Source organism: Chelonia mydas, chromosome 5 (assembly GCF_015237465.2).
Source record: "Chelonia mydas isolate rCheMyd1 chromosome 5, rCheMyd1.pri.v2, whole genome shotgun sequence".
Classification (NCBI taxonomy): Eukaryota; Metazoa; Chordata; order Testudines; family Cheloniidae; genus Chelonia; species Chelonia mydas.
This window is the reverse complement of record NC_051245.2, coordinates 79,360,259-79,381,949: the sequence shown is the minus strand read 5'-3', so window position 1 is coordinate 79,381,949 and position 21,691 is coordinate 79,360,259. Positions and strand designations below refer to the sequence as shown.

At 42.3% G+C, this 21,691-nt stretch overlaps 1 protein-coding gene and 1 long non-coding RNA gene across 3 annotated transcripts in view; one reads left to right on the top strand and one right to left on the bottom strand.

Annotated features, from left to right (window-relative positions):
- The window catches only part of LOC122465928, an 85,834-nt gene that overhangs the window by 2,638 nt on the left and 61,505 nt on the right, over positions 1–21,691 (bottom strand). The window lies entirely within an intron of this gene.
- FBN2 (fibrillin 2) overlaps positions 1–21,691 on the top strand; it is a 242,827-nt gene that overhangs the window by 195,656 nt on the left and 25,480 nt on the right. Inside the window, exons 49-56 of the mRNA XM_037901659.2 lie at positions 11,682–11,807; positions 13,129–13,281; positions 14,214–14,279; positions 14,621–14,746; positions 14,878–14,997; positions 16,253–16,375; positions 16,962–17,093; positions 19,533–19,658. Of these exons, the coding sequence (XP_037757587.1) occupies positions 11,682–11,807; positions 13,129–13,281; positions 14,214–14,279; positions 14,621–14,746; positions 14,878–14,997; positions 16,253–16,375; positions 16,962–17,093; positions 19,533–19,658 (972 nt within the window). The remainder of the gene's footprint in view (positions 1–11,681; positions 11,808–13,128; positions 13,282–14,213; positions 14,280–14,620; positions 14,747–14,877; positions 14,998–16,252; positions 16,376–16,961; positions 17,094–19,532; positions 19,659–21,691) is intronic.

Below are 21,691 nucleotides of genomic sequence, written 5' to 3'. Positions count from 1 at the left end.
TTTTTTTAAATGGGTAAGTAAAAATCTAACCCCATTGCACACTTTGACACAGGAAAAAAGTGAGAAAGTACATAGATCTTCCTAGCTGATTCCCTTACTGTCATTTATAAGGCTTTATATCACTCTGGCAATGTAGGGCCTTAAAACTTCTACAAGTTTTTATGCTCCTGGGGGAATTGACTGAGAATGGGAACAGTTAACTAACAATAGAATAATTAACAGTGTTACTGTGCAGACAGGTTGCTACATTTCTCCCTCAGAGAATGAGATCAATTAACCATCAACAGCAACATTAACAATGTTTTTTTTAACAAAAGCTATTTTCTTTAACTTATAAACAAACAATTTTCAGTAACATGATACTAATATTTAATTGTTTTTTCAATTCTCAAGGAGTTACATTTTACTAGGCAGGCAGACTGCTACACTTCTACCTCCGGGACAGAGCCTTCCTTCTGGATACCCTCCTCTGCACCCTGGAGCCACAGTATCAAGAGAGAGGGACAGTCTCTCTCTCACTTGTTGGCCAGCCCTGCCCCCTGACGGTGATAGTCTCCCCCGCAGGCAGGCATGCGAGTCCCCCTCCTCCCACAGTGATTTGCATCTCTGAAGCTGCTCCAGGCACCCTGGGCTGCGGGGAAAAGACTCGTGTCCTCCTGCATATTTTCTTTGAATTTTTCTGCATGAGGGGAACAGAAATATGAGGGCCATATGAATTCTGCTCCCCTGCATTGGTGCAGAATTCTGTCAGGAGTACAGTGTGTCTCCGTGCATGTGCAATTACGTCAGATGTTGTACCATAAGTCAGTAATTGTAATTTTTTCTAAATGTCATTATTTATCATCATTCTTTCTCAAGACCTGGAGAGCATTTTGATCCTCTAATGAGAAGATTTGATTTGACTAGAGGTTTACAACATGCATGACCCCTGTGAGAAGCAAAGACTAATGAGGGGGAGCTGGTCAGGCTTTTAGGTTGACCAGCTGGAAATCCACCCAGGCCTGCAAAAGTTCCTGACCCATATTGCTCGTTGAAATAAATGTGACTCGGTATCTGTTTTATAAATTTTATTAAAACTGTTAAACTAAAATCAAATCAAGAAAACATATCACCAAAGAGAAGTTATTAATATTGAAATAAGAATCAAATCAAGTCAAGCCAGAAACAGTATCATATGATGAGTATTCTATGATGTTTAGAACAGCAGTTAGATCTATGAATTCTACAGTTGTTTGAGAAGACTTTCCCAATTGAGAATGTCTGGCTTTCCCAAGAAGTGCAGGTAATGGCTATCCGCTTGCCTTTTGAGGGTTTGGATCTCTCTAGTTCCATGCTGGAGAATCTGAAAAGGATCAGAAACACAAGAAGATCCCTAGAGTTCACTCATTTCACCTAGACTTAATCTTTTAAAATATGTGACTACTGGGAAATTACCAAAATAATCCATTCTAACCAGGTGATCATGTCTTCCCAAAGTTGAGTATGTCAGTTCTAACTTTGCTGCATGAAATTGTGAGTTCATATCAAAACACTGGTTCCTTCTGCTAGGAATCTCAGTACTTTTGTCACGTTTCACCGTTCTGCTCACCATTTCTTCAATGCCACTATTCATCTGTGGCCAGAATACAACTTCTCTAGCTCTCCTTTTTGATGTGGTCATTCCAAGGTGATCTTTGTATATTCATTCCAATGTTTTTCTTTCCCATCACTCTGTGGGAACCACAAGCTCTTGCGAGTGTGTCTGCCATTACTTAGTGGTGTCCAGGTTAGAACTTCAGGATCACATCATAGTTCTGTATTTTTTAAAGTAGTCACTATAGCCTTGATGGTGCTTCTCCAAGCCACTTTTTGTGTATTTCAGTCAGAGATTTATGATTACTTTCTGCTTTGAAGCTATGGCCATAAAATTGTGAAATCTAGTACATCCATCTGCCAGACCTAATGTCTCTTTTTTCAATTTGCAGATATGTCGTCTTTGCAGCCATTATAGGCATACATGCATACAAAACTGGTAATCAATCAGTTCCATAACACTTTAATAGTACTACTCCCAGCCCTCCTTTCAAGGAACATGTGGAGAGTTTGTTGTCTTTCAGGGGGCCAGAAAATTGCAGCTCTGGAGCTGCTATCAGAATGTTGTTTAAATCACTGTACTCTCTTTTGTGCTCTGGCATCCATGCCCATTATGGTATCAGTGTTCGCTTTCATGCCTGCTAGATTCTCTAACATCTGTCTCATAAAGTGAAATATTTCTTGAGTCTAATATATTCCAAAAGGCAGTTTTAGGAAGCAGTATCTGCCAAATGGTGTGTTGGAAGTGCAGTTCTCCTTTGTTCCTATGTGTGCTCCACCATAGAATGTGCATGTGTTCATGCGCTCTTGCTCAGAGATTTTAGTTAGCCGTGTCCGCACCTGCACTCTTTATATCCTTGGATTCAAATGCAAGGATATATAGGGAGAGGCAGACATACCGCTGCTCCAGTTCCTTCTCAACTGCCCTTTACTCGAGACAGAGCATAGTGGTGTTCACTGTGAACTTCTCAGCTCTTATCTTCTTAAGAAAATAAGAATTTTATTTATTTTCTTCCTAATTGTTATATTATTTGCTTTAGCACGTGTTTGTGTTTCTGTCCCTCTCCCCTGAGCACTTTGCAGTCAGGGTCTTCTACCCTCACTCTTGTTGTCTACAGCCTCCCTGCTTGGGTTATGCCAAAGATCCAGGGTTTCAAACTCTGCCAGAGCTGCCACAGGTCTTTCCCCCTCAGCAAAAAGCATCCCAGCTGCCTTGGAGAGTCATAGGTCTCATCTAAGAGCAAGGTCTGCATGAGGCTTAAAAGCAGATCTCACAAGTTGAGGGAGGATAAATTGATGCTACTCCTGATGGAGAGCTCATTGAGACCTGTGGGGGGGTCCAACTCCCTTCCCCCATATGTTGGCCTCAGTCACTTAGTCCAGACTGGTCACTTCAAAAGACCATAAGGCAGATTCGGAAGTGAAACACTCAGAGGTAGAAAACCCATTCCCCGGAGAGAGACTCTCCAAAAGGGGAAAGTCACTTCTTTAAGACAGGGAGCAAGGAGACTTTGCGTCCCAGTATAAATCCTGCTAAGGTTTCTCCAGGCCCCAGTACCAAGATACCAGTTACCCAACAGAAAAGACTTTTGGTATGCCTCGTGCTGAGATCTCTTCTAACAAACTACCGTGAGTGACACCGTTGTTGGTACTGGAACCGGAGACCTCTAGGAGACCCCTAAGAAGCCTTCTTCAACCAGTGCTCCAGTACTGCTCTTCTATGTATGCAGCCACAAGGAGCACATTGACCTTACCTCCACACTGCCCCCAATACTGTCCACCTCAGGTCACATTGCACTCAGACTGTAACTTTTCATTATCCCCACTGCCACCTCAGGTTCCCGTTAGCACTGTGAAAGAATCATCGAATATTAGGGTTGGAAGAGACCTCAGGAGTTTTTGGCCCAATCCTCCAATTTGTCTGGGTCACTCTGGACCCTCTCCTTACCCTCCAGCGTATCTACCTCTCCCCCCAGCTTAGTGTCATCTGCGAACTTGCTGAGGGTGCAATTCATCCCATCATCCAGATCATTAATAAAGATGTTGAACAAAGCCGGCCCCAGGACTGACCCCTGGGACACTCCGCTGGATACCGGCTGCCAACTAGACATGGAGCAGTTGATCACTACCAGTTGAGCCCGACAATCTAGCCAGCTTTCTATCCACCTTATAGTTCATTCATCCAATCCATACTTCTTTAACTTGCTGGCAAGAATACTGTGGGAGACAGTATCAAAAGCTTTGCTAAAGTCAAGATATATCACATCCACCACTTTCCCCATATCCACAGAGCCAGTTATCTCATCATAGAAGGCAATCAGGCATGACTTGCCCTTGGTGAATCTATGTTGACTGTTCCTGATCACCTCCTCTCCTCCAAGTCCTTCAAAATAGACTCCTTGAGGACCTGCTTGATGATTTTGCCGGGGACTGAAGTAAGGCTGACCAGTCTGTGGTTCCCTTTTTAGCCCATGTCCCCATTCAGGACATTTGCAGGGCTGCCGCATGGTCTTCAGTTCACACGTTCACCTCACATTATGCGATTGTCTCCCAGACAAGGGAAGACACCGGGTTTGGTAGGGCTGTGCTCTTCCCTGAGAATTTGTGAACTCCTTCCCACCTCCAGCACTCGCAGAAGAAAATCACTCGAAAAGAAAAGCAATCACTCGAGGAAGAAAAGACAGTTTACCTTTTCCATAACTGGTGTTCTTCGAGATGTGTTGCTCATGTCTATTCCACATCCCGCCCTCCTTCCCCTCTGTTGGAGTTGTCTGGCAAGCAGGAACTGAGTGTGGGGGAGCACACAGCGCCCCTTATACCGCACCATGGAGGCGCCACTCCAGGGGTCGCTAGGGGCACTCCCCTATGGGTACTGCTAGGGGAAAAACTTCTGGCACCAGTGCATGTGGCGAGCACGCACACCTATTGTGGAATACACATAAGCAACACATCTCAAAGAACACCAGTTATGGAAAAGGTAACTGTCTTTTCCTCTCCCATGAAGCCCTCTTAGTACCAGAGGAACCTAGGTTTCCCTTCCTAAGGAGTACCCAAAAGGATCCCTCTGGTACCATCTCACCATTTCGAGCCAGAGTGTCCTTAGGTTATCCTGCATCCCAGCATACAGTCTCCTCCCGCTTGGTACTGATACCTCCCCACTGCCGATCTCTGGGTCTTTTTAGTAGGACATGGGGAGGATAATTCCTCAGATTGGGATTTTTCCATCCAGGATTCTGCCTCCTTTGCATTCCAACTCCATTCTCTGGAGGTAGTGCCCATGCCATCCCTGGCAGGAACCCCCACGAGGCCCACTCCCTTTCTTTATGCACCACTGCAGTGGGTTTTCTGAACTCATGATCTACAGACACAGACTGGTATTATAGGATACCTCCCATAAGAGGCCCCATCTTTATCAACAGACATAGGTACCATAGGAATCTCCTCCCCAGGATGAGAGGAGCAGGAGTTAAAGGTTTAGAAGGTCCTCCTCCTTACCTGGTGAGGTGTCTATGGCCCCAACTCAACACTACCTACGGGGCAGTGTGCATTCCTCCCCCAGGACTAGGTCATCTGTTAATGAGGTTTTACAGTCACCACCCTGTACTGTATGGCAGAATCCTGCTACCATCATGCCTACTTGCAAGAGAGCAAACAAAAATATTATGTACTGGCCAAGAGACTAGAATGTATTTTCTCCCATTCCACCCCCAACTCCTTGGTAAGGGATGCTGTCAACTAGAGCAGCCAATAAGCTTATTCCAAATTGACTCCCTAGGATAAAGACCTTAAGAGTCTGGACCGGGGCGGACAAACTTTTTGGCCTGAGGGCCACATTGGGTTTCCAAAATTGTATGGAGGGCTGGTTAGGGGAGGTTGTATCTCCCCAAACAGCCAGGCATGGCCCGGCTCCCCTGGGACTCCTGCCCCATCCATCACCCCCTGACCGCACCCCTGGACCCTCCACCCCTGACTGCCCTCTGCTGCCCCATCCAACCCCCCCCATTCCTGACTGGGCCCCCCCCCGGGGACCTCTGCCCCATCCAACCTCCCTGTTCCCCGCCCTCTGACTGCCCCAACCCCTATCCACCCCGACCTGACCACACCCCCGAACTCCCCTGCCCTCTATCCAGCCTCCCCTGCTGCGCTGCCTGGAGCACCGGTGGCTGGTGGTGCTACAGCCACACTGCTCAGAGCACCGGATCAGGCCACGGCTCTGCAACTGCGCTGTCTGGCTGCCCAGAGTGTTGCGCCGGCGGTGCACTGAGGCCGCAGGGGAGGGGGAACAGCAGGGAAGGGGCCGGGGTCTAGCCTCCCAGGCCAGGAGCTCAGGGGCTGGATAGGAGGGTCCTGTGGGCCAGATGTGGTCCGCGGGCCGTAGTTTGCTCACCTCTGGTCTGGACCATCTGGGCCAAAAGAGCTATTCATTGGCTGCTCTCCAGTTTAGGGTTGCGAATCATCAGGCCTCAATGGCAAAATATGATTCTACAAACTATGCTAAATTTACACATTTTAATGACTGCCTGTCACAAGATCAAACAGAGCAGTTTCAAGCTCTCATCTTGGAAGGCCAGATGATTGTGAAGACTTCCCTTCAAACCTCCCTCAACGCAGCTGAAACAGCCTCACATTTGATGGCAACTGGCATCATCATGTAATGAGCCTCTTGGCTACAATCCTCCAGCTTCCCCAGGGAGGTTCAGAATACAGTGGAGGACCTTCCTTTTGAAGGGTCTAAGCTCTTCAGTAGTGACACCAACAGTTCACACCACTCCTTGAAGGATTCCAGGATGACTCTGTGATCCCTTCAGATCTATATGCCTACAGTAAAAAGATGATTTAGCAAATCGTAGCTTGCTCAATGTTCTCAACCTTTTAAATACCAGACCTCTACAAGATATGCAGAACTCTTCCAGACCTCAGAAGAAGGGGCCCTCTTCAACGGTGACCTCCCAGTCTGCACCTTCCATCAAATGGCCATTTTGATAGCATGGTCGAGGGTCATGAACCACCCCTTTTTCTGGATCTCATGTTGCATGAAACCACTCTCCCTCTGCTCTTTGTGGACGATCTCCCCTCTACCTGCCTGGGAACTCATCACATCAGAAGCTGGATCCTAGAGGTGGTTTTCACAGGATATTTCATTCATTTCCATTCCATCCCCCCTGCCCATTTCCCTACCTCTTCAGGGACACTTCTCACATGGGTCTCCTAAATCAGGAGATTCAATCTCTACTTTTGGGAGTGACTGAGCCATTTTCCCCCAAAATTTGTCAGAAGAGGGTTCTGCTCCAGGTACTTCCCAGTTCCCAAAAGGAGAGGAGGGTGGAGGTTGATACTAGACCTCATAACTATGTATATCTTTTTATCTTTTTGCAGCCTTTCAAGATATTGACCCTAACAACAATAATTCCATCCTTAATTCCTCATTGTCCTCAACCTTTAGGCTGCACACTTTCATGTAGCTAAGCACCCATCTCGTGGTTCGTTGTTGGTACAGAGCATTACCAGTACTGTGCCTTCCCCTTTGGCTTTTCAGCTGCTCTGAGGACCTTTATAAAGGTCCTCTCTGTCATTGCAGCTCAACTGCATCGGGGACGGGGGAAGTAACCATCTTTCCGTATCTGGGCAACTGAATCCTCCTTGAGGTCCAGGCAGAAACAAACATGGCCGTAGTCTTATTTTACATCCTGGGCCTTTGTCTAAGCCTGGAAATGTCTACCCTAACACTGGTACAGCACACAGACTTCACTGAAGCCACTCTGGACTTAGCCACCAGAGCATACTTACCTGCAAAAAGGTTTATCACGGCGGCCATGCTTATCTCCACTCTACAGCAGAGCCCAAATCCAAAGCAAGGGCTTGCCTGCAGCTCTTAGACCACATGTGAGCCTGCATGTTTGTGATGCTCCATGCAAGACCTCACCTTCAATGCTTTCAGACCTGGCTCTGAATGGTTTACATCCCCATCAGTCTTTTCAAGTGAGTGACCATACCTCCAAGAGTTCTCTACTCTCAGTTGGTCCTCTCAAAATTTGTGAGGGAGTTCCATTTTTGCGTTCGTCCCCATCAAGGGTCATCACTACGGATGCTTCTCTACTGCATTGGGATTCCAGGCTCCACAGCCCACAGCAAATTGACTCCTCAAGAAGCTTGTCTCCACATCCATGTTCTAGAATTCAGGGCAGTTCTCTATAAGTGCCAGTTTTTCCTCCACAACATTGAGGGCCACTCAGTCAAGGTAATACTGGACAACAGAGCAGCAATGTACTATATAAATCACTGGGGGAGAGGGGGGAGCAAGATCCTAATATTTATGTGCAGAATCACTAAGACTGTGGAACTGGAGCATATCCCACTGCGTAGCTAGCTCAGTGGTCTACCTTCCATGCCTGCAAAACGTATCGGATTCCCTGAGCAGGCACTTTCACCAAGCGCAGTACCTGGAGCTGCTTCTTTCTCTGCAAATGTCATTTTGCTTTCCTCTCCCAGGAGGTCTCCTGATACAGGAGTTGAGCACCATAACGCACCCCAATCTGTCAAAGCTGCACCCTAGAGCTGTGGTTCTCAGGCATAGAACTGGGCCGCTATCCCAAAGTTCAGTCTGTACTCCTGAGTAGTAGATAACCAGTCATGAGAAAAACCTACCCGCAAAAGAGGAGGCACTTTCAAGTCCGTTGTAAGCATGAAAGGGAGGGTAGGGGGGTCAATTTATGAGTATGCCAAGGTGCCAATTATATTTTTAAAGCTGAAGTCTAACGAATTAGGTTTGCCACTATATAATCAAATCCAGTAGGATAACCCCTTTTTATCGGGTCCAGGGAGTGTTAGTTTACTAGATCAACTTTTAACTCAAACAGTATTTCTCAAATCAGGACTTGCTTATTCTTAACCAACCAACAATTTATTAATTCACCCAGAACCACATAAATATGTAATCAACCGTTCACCACTCAGATGTAGACACAACCAATTGTATATACCACACACACAGTACAGACCTGCAAGAAATTATTACACATAAGAGTTGAGGCTCAGAAGTTATATTAAAGAACCATGCAAATTACCAAGATTTCTTATTACATTTACTTATCAACAATTCTCAATTATTTAGTACCTAACACATTTATCACATATCCAAGGGTGGATTTGTCTTTAAGGCACTTTGAAGAGTGTGGTTACTTCTGTTTGACTACATTAGTCCAAAAGGGACACGTTTTGAATATTAAAAGTGATTGCTTAAAACAATTCTTTTCAATCTTTCTTAGGTCAATTTTCTTGGATTTATAAAGGAGTTAAAATCTAAAATATGTTTACTTGAATTCTCACTAGAGAATATAGACTCGGCAAGATAACCTACAGTTATTTATATTAACAAACAGAAGGGGAAATACAGTCTTTGAAATGAAATCTCACCACTTCTTCTTATCCTCTTAACCCTGGGATGGGGGAAGAGTCCTTTCCACACAGCTGGTCTGGGCATCTGTCACATTTAGGATTGTGCAGTTTCTTGTGTTAGGTTCTGTCAGTTCTCTTAAGCATATGGTGACCTCAGTTTTATATACCCTAGTTTCAGGGTTTGTTGGAGGGGGACACCCTCTTATTCCTACTGGATACTTGCCAAGTTAGTGGTTAGGTTTTATGCACTGTAGTTGTAGCCATGTCAGTCCCAGGATATTAGAGAGACAAGGTGGGTGAGGTAATACCTTTTATAACAGGTAATACCAGCTCATGTGTGTTACCTGCTTGTAGAATGACTCATCCACTTCCTCTTCCTGATTTGGTGGTCTAGACCCCCACCAGGATATCACTACTGTTCTTTTTCCTTGTTATTCTCACCCAGAGACTCTAGTTAGGTCTGTCACTCACTTTCCCTTGGACCTCCAGGCAAGTGTATACGTTCTTGATGTACAGTGCATCACTTCTTCCTTTTTTTCCATACCTGTCCTTTCAGAACAAGCTATATCCTCAATGCTGATACTCCAATCATGGGAGTTGCCTCACCAAGTCTCTGTGATGCCAATTCAGTCATAATTTTCTTCATGTACCATGACTTCCAGTTCATCCTGCTTGTTTCCCATACTCCTTGACTTTCTACACAGATATCAAAGATATTTTGCAGATTGCCTTGTTGCTTTTCTTTTTTGCCTTTTTAATGCAGTTGTGATTTCTAGACCCTTCTCCAGAAGTTAGCTCCTTCCCCTTGTCTTTGTTACTTGAGCCTAGATGCGCGTTTCCCGGATTTTTGTCACCATATCCCATAGGACCTAGTTTAAAGCTCTCCTTATCAGGTTAGCCAGACGACGTCCAAACATGCTCTTCCCAGTACTTGATAGATGGAGCCCAGCCCAGCATAGTAATCCTCTTTCCTGGAACATCAGCTCATTGTCAGAGAAGCAAATGCCCTCACACTGACACCATCTGCATTGCCACTATTTACTTCCACAATTCGATGGTCCTTGCCTAGACCTTTTCCTTCAACAGGGAGGATGGACAAAAACACAACTTGTTCCCCGAACTCTTTCATCCTTCTTTCCAGAGCCATGTAGTCTGCAGTGATCCACTTAAGGTCATTCTTGGCAGTATTGTTGGTGCCCAAGTGGATAAGTAGGAAGGGGTAGTGGTCCGAGGACTTGATGAGTCTTGGGAGACTCTCAGTCACATTCTGAATTCTAACTCCAGGCAAGCAGCACGCTTGTCGGTATTCCTGGTCTGGATGGCAGATGGATGATTCTGTCTCCCTTAGGAGAGAGTCCCCAACCACCATCACCCTTCTCCTCCTCTTGGGAGTGGTGGTCGTGGAACCCCCATCCTTAGGACAATGCAGCCCATGCCTTCCAGTCAACGGGGGTCTTCTTCTGATCCCTTCCCTCAGGTGACCCTATCAAGGCATTCTCAGCAGTAGTACCTGTGCAGAGAGCCTGAAAGTTGCTTACCTTTATCCGTGTTGGGGGTATATTGGTTCTCCTCTTTTTCTTCTTTTCGAGGAACATGCTCCCAATTTTCTTCCTTGTTCTTTAGTCCCCCCCATGCTGCCTTCTCCAATTCTTTGGCATGCTGTGCCTGCAGTACCAAATCCTGACTTCTATCTAAGAAGTCTTCATTTTCTTAGATGCAATGCAGGGTTATTACATGGGTCTCTAGTCCTCTAACCTTTTTCTTCCAGTATGGAGACCAGCTTGCACTTTGTACAAAGTCACTTCTATCGTCCAGGAGAACATGGCACATCCTATGCAGGTTTCAACAGCCAACCTCACTATCTATATTTCCTGCCTTGTGATGTATCAAGAGCCTCTTCAGATGTATTTATTGCTCCCAGAAGCTTGAAAGGCAAAATCCTGTGTGGGCTCTCCCCCCAGGCAAACTCCCTCCATTTGCTTCTCCTCTGTTCATATCTTACTTCATAACTAGAACTTAAAAAGTATTTGTAGTAGAGTAAAAATTCCTTTATTTTTCTTTGTTTAACTTACAACATGTTTAAATCCCACATGTTTAAACATACCTAGTTGTGTTTTTTTTTAAAGTGATTGAAAGTGAAGGGTTTAAAAGAAACATTTGTATATACTACAAATCAGTAGTGGCTGCAGAAAACATTCATAAATATTAATGTGTGCATGTGCCATGGGGGCTCCATTCTTTCTGAAGTCGGGCAAGAACATTTAGAATGCAGTTTCACGTTTAGACTCACTCAGAACTTGGAAAAAAAACACCTTTTTAAAACTCTTCTTTGTTTCATGTTTCCAAAGAATCTTTTTCCCCCTTGTCCTAAAATATCTGCTCCCATTGTGGTTTGAAAACATTTAACGTTTATAGTATCAATAAGACGTGCCCAAAGTGACGTCTGATGGCACAGGAAGCGTACAGATTCAGAAGACAAAAAGCAGACCCTGTTAGAACTGTACGGGATAATGAAAACCAATAAACAAGTGGAAAATTTCACATTTCAATCACTATTTTAAAAAGGAAAGAAGGGGGAGCTTTAATGTGTCTGTTTTGCTGCTTAAACAGAGTACTGAGTGTGGCTGAAGTCAAATCTTTTCAGATATCAAAGAAATACACAAAATTGATGCCAGGTGGGCTAATGATGAATCTTTTCTCCTATTATTTTGCAGATATTGATGAGTGCAATGAAGACCCCAACATCTGTCTCTTTGGCTCCTGCACTAATACTCCAGGAGGCTTTCAATGCATCTGTCCCATAGGCTTTGTGCTGTCTGACAATGGACGAAGGTGTTTTGGTAAGTTGCAGGGTTAAAGCATGTTATCACTGACTGCAATAGTTAACAGAAACTTTGCAAGAAGAGTGGGGAATCTTTAGTAACCTCACACTGGTTGTCAGGATTGTTGCCATGTCATGCTCTTATTATAAGTTTATTATGTTAAAACTAAATTGATTAGGTCCTCCCAGTAAAATAAATGTTTGTCACATGGTGCGCCATGCTCTACGGAAGACAATAAATCTCTCTTACCTTCTGGTACAACTTAGCAATACAACCAACAGTCACTGTGTCCTTTAAACCTTTTTATAAAACTAAAGAACTCATTGGTTCTTTTAAGGGTGGATTCCCTGCCCAGATAGGCTCCCTTTGTGGTTATAAATAGCATGGGAGGCACAGTGTATGAGCTTCTACACTGGCTTCTACACCTTTCTCCCCACAGCCTCAGCTTTGGGATGCCATTCACCTCTGCCAAGATGGTGTACAGTCCTGCTGGAACTAGCACTGGGCCAGGGTCTAGGGCAGACAATCATGATTAGCACCATGCTCTGCTGCATCCAGCAAATGCTAGGCATGACAGGAAACTTGCCTTCAAATTTTGCAAGAAATCCTTTTCTTTGTGTACTCCAAAAATACTACTTTACTTGAAGGAAAACTACATTTGAGTCTGGAGCTCAGTTCCTTGTTCCCCAGGCTGGCAGAGTCTGGGGCTTTGAGGAGCTGTAAAGGCAGGAGTGGAGGTATTTTTTGCCTGTGTAATGATGGTCCCTGCTGTCCTGCAGAGGGTGAACAATGTGCAAGAAAGTCTTAGACCTGGTATACACTAAAATGTTAGGTTGACCCAGCAATGTTGCTCAGGGATGTGAAAAATCCACATCTCTGAAGGGCGTAGTTAAGCCAACCTAACCCCAGTATAGACAGTGCTAGGTCTATGGAAGAATTCTTCCATTGACCCTAGCTACTGCCTCTCGAGGAGGTAGATTACCTACGACGAGGGGAAAATCCCTCCCCTCAGTGTAGGTAGTATCTACACTGAAGTGCCACAGCGGCACAGCTGCAGCACTGCAGTGGCACCGCTGTAGTATTTCAAGTATAGACAAGCCCTTAGTCCTCACTTCAACCCTGAATGCAGCAGACAGCAGTTGTGGATAAAAGGGTTGGTATCCTGTTGTCTGGGTGGGAGATGTATTCCCTAAAATAATGGTGAAAACTCAGGCCTAGAATTATCACTTTCATTTTCTGATACATTCTTCTCTAATCAGGTAGGAGTCTGTCATATAGAATGTGTGGGTTTTTTACATACCTAGCTTATTACTGTTGCTTTTTTTGTTTGTTTTTCTAGATACCCGGCAGAGCTTCTGTTTTACTAACTTTGAAAATGGGAAGTGCTCTGTCCCAAAGGCTTTCAACACCACCAAGGCAAAATGTTGCTGTAGTAAGATGCCAGGAGAGGGATGGGGTGACCCTTGTGAGCTCTGCCCCAAGGAAGAAGAAGGTATACATCATGGTTTATAATACGTGTAGGAAAAGACTAAAATGTGAAGTCAAAATAGTGCCTCTGCACAGCTGTAAATTAACCTCCGGCAGTAGTTCTTGTTGCTTTGGGACAGGGGGAAAGGCAAAATGTGGGTTAGTGCTCAGAAACACAAAAGCTGTCACTGGCATTTGGTTTGTTACCCTACTGTTTGGTTTACACTAAACAAACTGAGGGAGAAGCGTTACATGATTATGTGCTAAGATAGGGTTACCATACGTCCGTATTTTCTCAGACACGTCCAGCTTTTTGGTTCTTAAATCACCGTCCGTGAGGAATTTTTAAATATCTAAAAACGTCCGGGATTTTGCCATTATTATTTTTCCCCAAAGAAGAGTTGATCATTCAAGAAAGAAAGTGAATGTTGATCACTCAAGAGAGTGCCCGCTTTTCCCCCCTAGCTCCCAGTGCTTGCGCCGCGAAACAGCTGTTTTGTGTAGCGGAGGGGAAGGGGGAATGTGGCGCGCTCAGGGGAGGAGGCGGGGCCAGGGATTTGGGGGAGGGGGGTGGAGATTTTGGGAAAGGGGTTGGAATGAGAGTGGGGAAGGGGTGGATTTGGGGTAGGGCCAGGGATGGTGGGGCACGAGCAAAATTTCCCCCCTGCATGCAGTGTCCTCTTTTTTGAATGTTCAAATATGGTAACCCTAGCTAAGAAAGCTGCTCTGTAGACTGACACAATTACTCAGGCTTAATACTAGTAAAGGATGTTGCAGTTGAAACTAGCAAGAAGGGAAAAATGCAACTCAATAACAGGGAAAATATGTGGTAAGAATATCTATCCAAAACACGCTCTTTTTCATTGGTGTTAATTAAATTCAGCTGCCTTAATGGTTTTGATCACTTTCATCCATTTAGCATGTTTGTTTATAATTGTTTAAAATGTTCCTATACAGTTGCTTTCCAGGATTTGTGTCCCTACGGCCACGGAACCATCCCTGGGATTGATGATACACGGGAAGGTATTGCTTTATTTCTGACACTGCTTAGAAAATCTTTAATTCCCAGTTAAGTGAGGCGCTACTGGGTAATGCTGTTTTGTTCTTTCTGGTAAAGCTTTTTTTTATTTTGTGGTTTTTTTTGTTTTGTTTTCAAGGGTGAAAGAAGTTTTGGAGCACTGAGAAAGCTTACAAGATATATTCTATTTTTGAAACTGCATAGTTATATTTTGGCCCAAGACATAGAACAAGATGCTTACTTTTTGGTCATTTCCTGCTTTTCATTAGAAATGTAATATTTAATATAAAAATAGTCGAGTTTTACAGCTGAAAGATAATAGTTTACATGGTTTTCTATTTTTCAGATGTCAATGAATGTCTTGAGAGCCCAGGCATTTGTTCAAATGGTCATTGTATCAACACTGATGGATCATTCCGCTGTGAGTGCCCAATGGGATACAACTTAGATTACACTGGAGTGCACTGTGTAGGTAAGTACTGATTCTACATTAGGCAGACTGTACATTGCAAGGATAGCAATGCTTAAAGTTCATAAACTTAAAATACCACTTAGCCTGTGTCCCAGTTCTCTGAAGTTTGTGTTTTATTTATTTCATCCTAGATACTGATGAATGTTCGATTGGCAATCCATGTGGAAATGGCACATGCACTAATGTGATTGGTAGTTTTGAATGTAACTGTCATGAAGGGTTTGAGCCAGGCCCAATGATGAATTGTGAAGGTGAATCATGATTTCCTCCGTTTTACCTCCTCTTTTTCTCTTATATTTAAAGTATTTTATTTTCCATCCAGCGTTTGCGCTATCGTAATGTGTGTATTGGGTTTTTATTACAAAGTCAAAGTTATAAGTTAAAAGGAATCTCTCCTCTTGAAATATGCCAATGAAAAATAAAGTCTAGGGTTCTGAAATGAGCTGTGTAAAAGAAAATGTTGCAAAAATAGCACTTTTACACTGCACCACACACCTAGCTAGTGTGTGGTGCAGTGTAACCCTGCTAACATTCCTTTTGAAGGAAAAGTTTTCTCCTCACCCAGGTCTAGAGAAATATGTTACCTGATAGAAGTGTTTCTAAGAATAACTGAACCTCTTAAATTTCCTCATCAATACATTGTAACAGCCATTAACGTGGCATGTGAGTGTTCATTTTATTAGTCAAATACGCTGCTTGTTAGTTTTTCCCAAATTTTAGGGTGTGGCCTGCAGAGATGGAGGGAGAGAAGGGACATAGGCTACTCAACTGTTCTCCAGAGTCTCAGCTTTAATTTGAAAATAAGGGTCTAGCTGTTATAGTCACAAAGAAAACCTTGGAAATGTGACCAGAGTGTAATTGGTTCAAAAGTGTTTGCCTGAGTTTGCAGAGAACCTGACACAATAGCTTTGGAGTGTGACTTGCCCCATTTATTTCAATGGGTGCTAAGTCAAATGCCACTAATAATACTTTACTTGTCAACATTAACTATTTCATTGCTCAACAAAACATGTAAGAAAGCAAAGAGAGAGGATCATATTATGAAGATCTATACATTTTGGATAGGCCTTTAACAACACATGGTGGGTCTGAAGGAGGGCATGATTAGTTTATTTTCCTGAATAGGGACTCAGCTTTCAGAAGCTCGGGAAATGTTGGCTTATCACGTCCTTGAAAAGACTGTCTATTGTAAATAGTTCCATATAGTAAAATCCCAGCCAAAAACAAAACAAACCAAAATACAAAAACACCTACAACTCCAACCTTAAAGGTGGCTTTAGAAGTGTATATGTTAAAAAATGCAATATATATGAGGATACCCTGGATACATTTATTTTTTGTTTATGCTGCCTCAGAAATACACAAAAAAATTCCCAGAATGAAGCATTGATTTCTAACACTTTTTAGATGGTAACACAGAAAATACGGGTATAAAGAAAGTTCCAGTGGTGCTATTACAATTAAGCTGGAACATAGCATTCAGTCTCCCTTTTCCTTACTATTCAGACATAAACGAGTGTGCTCAGAACCCTTTGCTGTGTGCTTTTCGGTGTATCAACACTTACGGTTTCTATGAATGCACCTGTCCGGTTGGCTATGAACTGAGAGAAGACCAAAAGATGTGCAAAGGTAATTAACTTTAAAAAAAGTTTTAGAAAGTAATGGCTATTGAAATGTAATTTTTCCCAATGCCTGTTACCCAGTAATAGACAAAGTACGGTCAAAAGTTTTTCTTCAGTGCATCCTGTATCCAGCCTTTTTAATAAAATGTTGCAGCAGGACCTACCATATGATGCACCAAACTGATACACTCAGCATTGTGTCCAAGACAGAATATCACCTGGTGGGCCCTTGTTGTCTCCACTTGTCACAAAAACTTAGATCAAGATGGAGCATTTCATGCTGGAAGATGTCCTCTCTGTAACAGTGTTAAAGATGAAGGTAGCTGCTATTTGCTTAATGTTATGCAAATTACAAGGGCTCTCAGGCTTTTGATTAATTGCAGTGCTCACATGCCTCTCCCCACCCCCCCAACCCTCCCAAGTAGCCTGTCACCTCGTTTACTCTTAATAAAAACAGTTTGGGGTTAAGAAGAAAAATAAAAATTATATTTTCTGAACAACAAATACTAGTTGTCTTCTACAATTGAACCTACGAGAAAGCATTCATACTAGGTCTTTATTTGAAATACAACATATACTACATTTTTTTTCAGACCTGGATGAATGTGTTGAAGGTCTCCATGACTGTGAATCAAGAGGCATGATGTGCAAAAACTTGATTGGCACCTTCATGTGTATCTGCCCTCCTGGAATGACCCGTAGACCTGATGGAGAAGGCTGCATGGGTAAGGCTTGGGAAGGGAACACTTCATATATTGCTCCAATATTAAAATGAAAAATTTATAATATACAAGTACATTTGGAAAATAACTAGTCGGAGCATACTATGGTTAGGTGTCAGAATTATATATTTCTTTGGAAAGTAATTGAGATAACCAGAGTCATATTTCTCTCAAGTGGTCCAAGGGTGGAAATTTTTAAATACAAAGAGATACAGAAAATTTATTCTGTGTTGTACTGCTTGACACTGGAGTATTGGTATAAAGTTGTTGTTCTGACTTTGAGCCAACTCCCGTTATCTTTTGGAAAAAGCCAACTCCTTAAGGGATATTATTATCCTTTTGTGACTTGGTTGTTTTCTGCATTGAAACACTAAAGGGGATAATTTTTTGCACAATTTTACCCATCCAAACCTCCTGCTAAAATTGTGAATTACTGAATTGTATGCTAACAGGGAGACCTCCAAAGTCATAAATGACAGCTAGGTGCTAATTAATTACACTCTTTGCTACTTGACTGTGGTTTAGATGTAGTAATTAGAGGCACAACTACTCAGAACTGCATCTGTAATATTTTGTAGGCACAAAAACAGAAGTACGGATTGCATCTGTGCTCAGCTACATATACCCAAACATCTGTTCATGAGGATGGAGACACAAGGCCTCCTGAACGTTCCACTTGACAAGTCTACTCTAACCCTGTTCCATCCAGTCTTTCCTTATTTTAGGGCTTGATTCTCTAATCTTTACAGTGAGTAATTCTTACACTAGAAGTCCCAGTGATCTCGGGACTACTTACCATAAATAAGAGTTGCTGAATTTGGCCCTTAAGACTATTTTTGTTTCTTTTTTTGTGTGGCCCACCTTTGCTTTCAATGTATAGGGTTGTAAGAATTAAGTCTTAAAATTACTCTGACTACCCATGAAAGCCTTTAATTAGTTAGCCAAATGGCATCTCTTTTAATAGTTCTCTAAATATGAATAATAAAAGTAGAATAATTATTGTAGGTAAATAAGAAATTATATATTTGCAAAAATATGTATTAATAGTAGAGAAATTATATTTTATGTAGGTTTCAGGGTAACAGACGTGTTAGTCTGTATTCGCAAAAAGAAAAGGAGTACTTGTGGCACCTTAGAGACTAACCAGTGTATTTGAGCATAAGCTTTCGATGAAGTGAGCTGTAGCTCACAAAAGCTTATGCTCAAATAAACTGGTTAGTCTCTAAGGTGCCACAGGTACTCCTTTTCTTTATATTTTATGTATCCAGCTTTTTCAGAGTTAAGGGGTAACAATCTAGAGCAAAATACAAACATTTTGTTCCAGCCATCAGCAGCAAAGAATTCATAGAAATTAAAAACCATCACAATTCAGAATAATTCTCTCATCTTAAGATGAATAGGCAAACAGCTTCCCTTGACCATTACTGTAATTTGTTTAGAGGGAAAATAGATAGATCTTGCCAAGTGCTGCTGTGTCTGGAATCAGAATTTTTCCCTTGTAATATTGCAAGTCCATTGACATTCTGAAGCTTTCTATGTTGACAAAAAATACTGGAATTTATCTCCAAGTTTAAAAAAAAATAGTAATTTTTTAGTTCTCTTAAACATCCATCCTGGTAAAATCTCTCCTTACAGAATTCTTCTTATTTTATTGTGCATTCAAGGAAGACAGTCTTCTTTAATCATAAAGCATCAGTCTATTTGCTAGTAAGAAATCAAGAATTGTGCCTTTATGAGAGAGATGGCTGTTGGATTCAAACCTACCTCTGTTTTGCCCTGAGCAGCCAAACCTTCCAGTGTTCTTTTAAGCACCTATGGAAATTATGGTATCAGTTTGTTTTTTGCAAGCTAATATGGGAAAAGGAAGGAGCAGACACTTTGGGATTATAAACCCTATTTTAGGAAAGGCGCCTAAGCACATACTTAGTTCTTACTGACTTAAGCACGTGCTTAGGTGCCCTTCCTGAACAGGCACATTTTGTAGAATCGTGGTCATGTGACATACTCTTTAACTATTAACTTTCTGTTTCTTAATGGCTCTCACTATTTTATTCTGAATGACTCTCTTCATTAGTGTATTAAATTTCATTGTAATGCTAATTGCTAGACAGAGTTGTAGTGCAGTTGGCTTATGCCATGGTTCATTGAAAACTTACTATATTTGGTAGAAAATTGACAAGGTTTATCTTTCTAAGTTGCTATATTTTTCCATACCTCCTTCAAAGCACATAGTGTGCTGAGTTCTCAACAGAAGAGTGAACATCAGCTTTTGGAGGCTTACTCAGCTGTCTTTTGGCCATACAAATGTATTAGTTACCAAAATGTTTGAATTTTTTTTTGCCTGCTGAGTAAATAACTCTGACAAACAGGTTTTTAGTCTGTCAATTCAGATAAGTTTTAAATCACATTTATTGTGTGTATATGTGTGATATTTTTGTAAAGATGAAAATGAATGCCGTACCAAGCCAGGTATCTGTGAAAATGGTCGCTGTGTGAACATTATTGGAAGCTACAGGTGTGAATGTAATGAAGGATTCCAGTCAAGCCCATCAGGCACTGAGTGCCTTGGTAAGTTGATTTCCTTGGCATACATTTCCCATTACATGAAAAAGTATAAACTCAGTGCAATAAAATGGAGGTGGAATATTTAAATAAAAAAATAAAAGCACTGCTTGCTAAGATTTCTACCAATAATGCAGACCCTGAGTACTTCATACGTCTCTTGGCTGTGTGTATAACAGATTAAATAATGATCCTTGATCTGTTTTTCAGGATTAAGATAAATTGAGTTTTCAAAGAGAAAACAATGATTTATTTTATTTCTGCAAAAAATGATAATTAACAGCCAGGAAAAATGACATCAAATGGTGGTTTCATGCCAAAGGAAAATAGTTTAGCATCAGCCTTGCTTACCCTATATGCAATGTTAAATAATAAATCTCACATTAAGAGCAAAATATTTCTAATTATTCCATTTATGAGCCAGATACTGCTGCTACAGAATTTGAATGTTAGATCTGTTCTACTGTACAGTTTTGTGTAAAAAAAAAATATGTATAAGCCATTACTTTTCAGTAACTATTTTGATCAGTTTTTTCCTCACTCACTGTTTTGCTAAATGGAGATTATTATAGTATGAGCATTTAAAGTAAGGACAGGAAATGTTACTGGCAAAATTCTATATGTCATAGGCTCTAATTTCAGTCTGTAAATGAACATTTTAAATAAATTCTAAACAATTAAAAGGGAGGTGATGCAAACTTGAAGGATCTTATGCCAGCTTGGAAACAATAAGAAAGTTTTAGGATAGTCTAATAACCTAAAGAGGAAGGCAAATGAATGCAGTCACTGATAACAGGGGAGAGGGGCAGCAGTGGTTGATGAAGCTATTATTGCATGAAGAAAGGAGAGGTTTCAGAGTAACAGCCGTGTTAGTCTGTATTCGCAAAAAGAAAAGGAGTACTTGTGGCACCTTAGAGACTAACCAATTTATTTGAACATGAGCTTTCGTGAGCTACAGCTCACTTCATCGGATGCATACTGTGGAAACTGCAGAAGACATTATATACACAGAACCATGAAGCAATACCTCCTCCCACCCCACTCTCCTGCTGGTAATAGCTTATCTAAAGTGATCATCAAGTTGGGCCATTTCCAGCACAAATCCAGGTTTTCTCACCCCCCCCTTCCCCCCCCCCCCCCAAAAAAAAAAACTACTGACCGCTATTCCTACTTACATGCCTCCAGCTTTCACCCTGACCACACCACACGATCCATCGTCTACAGCCAAGCTCTGCGATACAACCGCATTTGCTCCAACTCCTCAGACAGAGACAAACACCTATAAGATCTCTATCAAGCATTCTTACAACTACAATACCCACCTGCGGAAGTGAAGAAACAGATTGATAGAGCCAGAAGAGTTCCCAGAAGTCACCTACTACAGGACAGGCCTAACAAAGAAAATAACAGAACGCCACTAGCCGTCACCTTCAGCCCCCAACTAAAACCCCTCCAACGCATTATTAAGGATCTACAACCTATCCTGAAGGATGACCCAACACTCTCACAAATCTTGGGAGACAGGCCAGTCCTTGCCTACAGACAGCCCCCCAACCTGAAGCAAATACTCACCAACAACCACATACCACACAACAGAACCACTAACCCAGGAACCTATCCTTGCAACAAAGCCCGTTGCCAACTGTGCCCACATATCTATTCAGGGGACACCATCACAGGGCCTAATAACATCAGCCACACTATCAAAGGCTCGTTCACCTGCACATCCACCAATGTGATATATGCCATCATGTGCCAGCAATGCCCCTCTGCCATGTACATTGGTCAAACTGGACAGTCTCTACGTAAAAGAATAAATGGACACAAATCAGATGTCAAGAATTATAACATTCATAAACCAGTCGGAGAACACTTCAATCTCTCTGGTCATGCAATCACAGACATGAAGGTCGCTATCTTACAACAAAAAAACTTCAAATCCAGACTCCAGCGAGAAACTGCTGAATTGGAATTCATTTGCAAATTGGATACTATTAATTTAGGCTTAAATAGAGACTCGGAGTGGCTAAGTCATTATG